At 41.5% G+C, this 7176-nt stretch overlaps 1 protein-coding gene across 1 annotated transcript; it reads left to right on the top strand.

Annotated features, from left to right (window-relative positions):
* Positions 1-2535: 2535 nt before the first annotated feature.
* Positions 2536-6558, top strand: tbx6 (T-box transcription factor 6). The gene is given in 9 exon segments (XM_034214611.1): positions 2536-2605; positions 3200-3410; positions 3523-3790; positions 3895-4038; positions 4249-4319; positions 4403-4461; positions 4567-4843; positions 5187-6276; positions 6278-6558. Coding segments are annotated over 9 exon segments (2241 nt in total). The 3' UTR covers positions 6329-6558.
* The last annotated feature ends 618 nt before the right edge of the window (positions 6559-7176 follow it).

The raw sequence follows: 7176 nt of genomic DNA on the forward strand, positions 1-7176 counted from the left end.
GGAGAAGGAAAACAACAACTACAACAACATTTATACTTCACTCCTGGAAACGGTCTCCAGCTGTCACTCTTTAAAGTTGTCTATGAGCAGGTAGATTTGCTCCTCAAAGCTTTTAAAGAAGATTTTCTTGCTTTTCCAAGTAGTTCAGATGAATCCTTTATTTAAAAGCCTCTATGATCTGTTCCTAGAGTTCTCAAAAAAGCCTCTCTGTCAGTCCTTGCATAATCAAGTCTCTGAGGAAGATTTGTTGTGATCTATGTTTCTTTAAGGACTTTCATTTAATTTCAAACCTTTATTTATACAGATAAATCCCATTGAGATCATTGATCTCTTTTTCAAGGGAGACCTGCTCAAGTAGTTCCACATGACACATAAAAACATAAATAGAACAACAAAAGGACATCATACAGCATCATTTACATAATTATCCACATAAACAGGTACCAATAGCTTCCGATTGAGTAGCATCCAACCAATAGCTTCCGATTGAGTAGCATCCAACCGAGCTTTAAGTTTTTTGGCAGGTAAAAAGCAGCCTACTATTTCATTTAGCTGGAGACATCTCAAATCCTACTCTACTAACAGGTTTCAATACATACAATGGTGTACTTCTAAAGCCACACAGGTGCACTGTAATTTTAGAGATTTCATTTAATGTTTCTCTACCCAATGACATTTAATTTGAAAAAAAAGTACCTTTGAAGTTTCCTGAAGGTTTAGGTTTGAATAATCCAAATGAAGTATTATCTAAGGCCAACGTTTAGTGAATTTATGAGATATCTACGGACACAAATAGACAAATTGTAGTTCAATAAACACTTAAATGTGTATATAGGATGTTTTCTTTCAACTAGTCTGAAAGACAACATGGTACGATAGCAAAACAGTTAAACATCTCAAAAATTAAAAACGGTTTTGGCCTTTTTGGCCTTGCAGTCGAGTAATCTTACATTGTGGTATCACTGCATTTGCAAGTGAAGGATCTAAATATCCTACACAACAAACTAATGTACTGCCTGGTACCAACAGAGGTTTGTCTGTGTGGTCCGCATTGTCTCCTTCACCTGAAACCCTGTCTGCACACCAACTTTTCTGTTATGTGGCAGCATATTTTGCACTTGAATCAATTTGGACACAGTTATAATTTGAATACTCCAAGAAATGCTTTCGCAGAATCAGCTGTAATACCATGCTCTTACCTGAATTCAAACGTATTCATATAAACTTCTACACACTCGTGTTTTTGTTGGGGACAAATTGCAGCCGTCGGCCAAACTGTCTTCCTCTTCCACCTTCATTCAAGCCCGACTCCCTGCTGAGAAGAACTAACAGGCAGAGTGCTGAGAGGAAGAAACATGTCACCAAGCCATCAAACAGCCACAGGGGGGCTGCAGTGAAGCAGATTTATGTGTACACCTAAAAAAGGCATTTAAAGTAGGCAGCATTTCGAATAATTATTACAGACAAACTTAAAAGTAAGACTACAAATTGCAGTTGTCTGTTTTGATATCACATGAACACATATATACACACATGTACTGTACCTATTCAATGCTGAATTAATGACTTAAAGCATAGTATTTATATTTAAATGTATTGAACACACTGCTTCTGTAACAAAATCATTTCCCAAATTGGGATTAAGTATATATCTATCTATCTATATTGAAACATTTGCTATATGTATAACAGATTAATCAGAGCCAGTTGTTCATGACATGCAGTGGTGGAAGTCTTCAGCTCCCTTTTAAAGTAGAACATCAACATCACAAAGTAAAAATACTCCGGTCAAAGTCCTCTAAAAGTACAGAAATATAGGAAAAAACACATTTAAAATGTAAACATTTAAAAGTATAAAAAATGACATATAATAAGTTATTTATTTTTGTATAACATAAACGTAGTAGCCATATTTTAACGATGCAGATGCAGAACTACTTTTGTTTCCTTCTTGTTGTAAAATGCTTCAATGCAAAGTATCTACAGCAGTAAAAGAGTCATAGTGAAGTAAATTGCACAATATTTGAATCTGAAATGTAGTGAAACATATTTATAAAGCCCTCAAAAATACAAATAACTCAAAACACTATTTAAGTTTAGGTATTTATCATACCTCTAGTGACACGCAATAACACACATCACATAAATGTTCCTCCAGACACTAAAGTAAACCCTAGATGTTGCGAATCACCTCTCTATATGACCGGGTTGTTTGTGTTTGTGGAGCAGGGACAGAAGGCAAGATGAGGGTGAAGTGTGGAGAGAGACAGGGAGGCAGAAGAAGAGCCATTTGGCCTCAAGTGTGAAGCTCCACACACCTATTTAACAGAGCAAGACACCACTGCGGGCATTAGAAGCAAAGGAAGCAGAGGGATAGGAACCGATCTGAAGAACATAACTAAGAAGAGGTTTCCAGTACAAGAGGAGATTGACCCCAAGGGAACAGAGAAGGAGTCAGCAGGAGCTGAAGAGGGAAATGTTACTTTGAAGCAGCTGAAGAGGACGAGTAAAGAGACAAACACACAGACGAGGAAGATGCTGAGCATGGAGATGTACCCCAGTTTGACTCTGGGACCTCAGAGGATCGGAGACTGCTTTTACAGAGGTGAGGAAGAGTGTGTGTTTGTGTGTGTAAGGCAAAAGGAGAATGGACATTTCACTTTTTGAATACTTTCCGTCAAACTAAATGAGCGCTAAATCAAGCTTATTCAGGTGTGACATTGAGGAAATAGGGAACATAGTCAATCTAATAAATATGTGGTTTCAAGGAATTGACTAATGTGTTTATAATGTGTTACAAATAAAAATGTTACACAGTTCAATTACAATTTTCTTTACATTTTAATCAGTTACAGCGTAAATGTTTCTTCATCTTGATCTTTTTCAGTTATCTTGAATAATCTTCAATACAAGTTTGAGAATCATCACTGTTGAGGCTGTTTAAAACATGTGTTAGATAACAGATGATCAAATTGAATAAGTTACATTGCTTGAATAAAATAATTAAAAAAGTTACATTCGTCTATTAATTCACTTTAAACACATTAAATAGTATTCTGCTACCTTTTATATTTCAATTTCCAAGACTATTGTACAAATGATCAAACGTAAAGGTACACGACAAACATTTGCACGCATATTTGCTTTATTTCAACCATTTATCTAAATGTTTTTTTCCTGGATTTATGTGTTTCCACAGATCTGCCGGCTCCAGCTCACATGCCGATGTTTCCTCCCGCCGCCTGTGACATGGCGGCAAAAGCCCTGCCCCAAAGGATGCTGCCCCCTCCCCCGAATGACCCTACCACCAAAACCCCAAAAGATCAGGTGAAGATGGAGCTGGAGAACGCCTCTCTATGGAAACAGTTCACCACAGTTGGCACAGAGATGATCATCACCAAGAAGGGCAGGTGAGAGAACATCAATCTATGACTCCTCCTCCTTTGTCTTTACTTTGACTCTTTTGAATTCTCCAATCTGACTGTTTCTTAAATCTTAAATCTTTGCCCCCCCTTCTCTTAGACGGATGTTCCCCGGGCTGAGGTTAAAGCTCTCTGGCCTGAACCCATCTCTCCGCTACCTCGTCCTCCTGGACATCGTCCCATTGGACAACTCCCGCTATCGCTTCCAGGGTGGAGCCTGGCAGGCTGTTGGCGGGGCCGAGGCCAGGCTGCCGGACCGGGTCTTCATCCACCCGGACTCACCTGCCACAGGCGCTCACTGGCAGAGCCGCACCATCTCCTTTCACCACGCCAAGCTCACCAACAACACACTGGACTCCCAGGGACACGTGCGTACCAAAGACTGCACACACAAAAACACACCACCCGATCTTTAAGGGTAGGTTTGTCTTTATGGTGCATTTTGAGTCAATTTCCTTTCTTCTATTTCCAGATTATCCTGCACTCGCTGCATCGCTACCAACCCAGGATTCATGTGATTGAAGCCAGAGACGTGCTGAGGTGGGGCGGAGGGCAGCACTCCTTCATTTTCCCTGAGACCCAGTTTCTCACAGTCACCGCCTACCAGAACAACAAGGTACCATTATACTACATTTATATAAAGGAAAGGGGAGAATATGAGTTGCAAAGAGTGCAGTCCAAGATTAAGAAGGATTTATATGCGCCAATATCTTAAGCAACAATATTCATCAGAGCAAAATAAAAGATTAAACGCAAAAGAAACAAAGAACCAAAAGCAGAAGTCCAGGGAAGGTAAACCAACTGCTTTATTTTTTGTTGTTTTCAGATCACAGAGCTGAAGATCAACTCCAACCCCTTCGCTAAAGGCTTCCGAGAGGATGGCATGAACAGCAAAAAGTAATTCACAGCAAATAGAAACATAGATCACACCTTTGCATACATGATGTTGAGGATCTAAACTAATTTTTCCCTTCATGCAGACAAAGAGACGCAAGACAGAAGCGCAAAATATGTGACGGGACAGAAACCTTGGATATTGGTAAGAAACCTTAATGATTCATTTGCTTATTATTCTAATATGACTATACTTACAATGCCATGGATTGCTTTATACTAATAAACTACTTTATTTTGCCTCCATTAGTGAACTGTGATCCATGCGACTCTACTGACCTTCAGCCACAGCAAATGACCTCGGCCACAGACCTGCAGGCCCTCGCTCTGGCCTCTCTGCCCCCCATGCCCAACCCCTCCTGTGGGTTCAGACCAGAGGAAGCCCCCTATCAAGCCTCACTGATCCAGGAGCAGCCGCTAGATCTCGACCAGGCATTTATTGCCTCGCACATGTCCGATATCGGCATCTCCATGGCCAACGGGATGCAGGACATGCCGGGGAGTGAGGTGGCGAATTTGATTGAAGGGTAGGTGTACAGAGAGACAGAGGGATGTGTTCTTGTGTAGCGTTGCATTTTAGAAATATGTCCATCATCGGTTCATATGCAGATCAATTTCTCAAATTCCAGGGTCTTAAATTGTCTTGTTTTTCAATTATATTGAGATAAATATGATTTTCAATGCAGAACATCTCCATGTTTGAGATGCTTGAAACAGCATCTCAAACACATTAAATGTAAGTTCTATTTAATAACTTGGTTCTTACTTTCTCTGTTTGATTACATTTGATTAACAAACATTTGATTAAATGTTACTAATATTGCAACAAATCTTGTTATTTCTAATATATGTTTTTATTCTCCTCTACAGATCAGACACACAGGCTTACACCTCCAACTTCCCTGCTGTTCAGGCCAACTCCTCTTTCCCTTTAGCACCTCTTCCTCAGTCCTCCTTCCTCCCTGTTCCTGACTCATCAGATACATCCAATCCTCAGACTATCGACTACACCCCCATCCTCTCCTCATCCCCTACACTCTCCTCCTCCTCCAACACTCCCTTGCTGCAGCAGACCACCTTCACCTTCCCCACGCCGCCTCCTTCTAACTCCTCCTCACCGCAGCCACTCCTTTCCTCCTCTCCCTCCTATCACACCATGCCTGAGACAATCAGCCCACACACACCTGCAGACGCCTCCTTTCATGCGCCCCCTTGTCAGTCAGGTCTGCAGGATCAAATATCAGCTCATTCTCTGCTCAATGACCAGCCTCTGCAGGGAGATTCAATCTCCAGTGCAAGTAATTCTCCCATTGATCAAACGTCAGCGGTGTTTATCTATCCAAATAACCTTCCTGTAAATCCTGCTCCAGTTACCGCTCTCTCCAACTACAACCTCCCATTAGCCCCCAGTCTCCCATGCTCCCTTCCCACTCATGGTACATCTTTCCCCTTCCCCTCTGTCTCGCCACACATGCAATCATTTCCAAACATGTCTTCCAACCCTTCCCATCATGCCTTTAACTTCCAAAATCTTAGCCACCAAACCCAAGCCTTCCCTCCCTCATCCTTCCCTCATCCGTCATCCCTCCCTCACCCTCACCCCTACCCTTCCTTCCAGCCTTCCTCATGCTTGGCTGTGCCCTCTTCTTTCCAGCAGTCTGTCTCTTCAGCTCCTTCAATGCCACCAACAGCCTATCCTCAAAACCTGGCCAATCCCTCCAACTCCTCGTACCCTCAAGTTGATATTAGTGGTATCCCACAATTCAATCCTGCCGCCCACTATCGCCCGGAGATGGTACGGCACCACCCATCTCTCCTGCCTCAGCTGGATCCATCACTTCCCTCCAATCTCCCCTCCTCCAATCCTCCCCAGTCGCTCTATTCTGCCTTCCCGTCATACCCTCTTCGGCTCTGTCAGGACCCCCACCCATCCCTTTCACTCCCGTTCAGGCATCTGTACAGACAACACCAGCATGTCCACGCCCACCCCCAGGGGTCTTACCTGGATATGAGCACAAGAGCTGTGTATTAGTATATAGTAGAAGATTAACGGCTTGATAATGGCGCTTTTAGGGGGTTTAGCAATGTGTAGCATTAGTTTAAGTAGTCTAATGTACTGTTTGTGTGTGTGTGTTCACAATAATTCAGCAGAGGAATGAAATTTAAGTTTGTATATATAGCTGTTGAATTTTTTTTAATGAAATATCCATTCCAGTGTGAATAATAAAAAAAATGTCCACGACTTTTTGCGATTCTATTTTTTCCACTGAAACACTAGACATGCTAAAAGTGAGCTAGCTAGCCAGGTTAGCTGTTTCTGATCTTTTTGCTAACCTACCTAACACAATGCTATTCCTTTTTAGTGTAAAAACTGTCAACATCTTTAGTCGTCGCCAATCTCAAGCCCTTCCTTTGACGTGTCTCTTTTTTACTTGGTGAAATAAAATACTTGAATAGCCAGTTACCTCTTTTACCTGCTAGAGCAGGGGTGCCCTACCTTTTTTTAACCGAGAGCTACTTTTAAAGTTGCCAGTCTGCCGAGATCTACCAGTCCAAATAGACGGGCGTAGCCATTACTGACAGCCTACTACCAGGTAAATACACACTTCTACTTGTATAAAACTGACCTTTGTACGATTAACACTTCATCAAATACTGCAGATCCTTTATCTTACCTCTTTCTAATTTTCTACACACATACAAGTATTTAACTGAAGTTACACAACAGTGTTGTTGATACAGAGTTGGAGTTTATTCAGACGTCACATACTACAGTGGGTAATGTTTTCAAAAAACATTGAACAGTGCTGCCACATATGACACAGGGAAAAAAGAAAAGACTCTGAACCCTTTCTTTGCC

Source organism: Gymnodraco acuticeps, unplaced genomic scaffold, assembly GCF_902827175.1.
Source record: "Gymnodraco acuticeps unplaced genomic scaffold, fGymAcu1.1, whole genome shotgun sequence".
Classification (NCBI taxonomy): Eukaryota; Metazoa; Chordata; class Actinopteri; order Perciformes; family Bathydraconidae; genus Gymnodraco; species Gymnodraco acuticeps.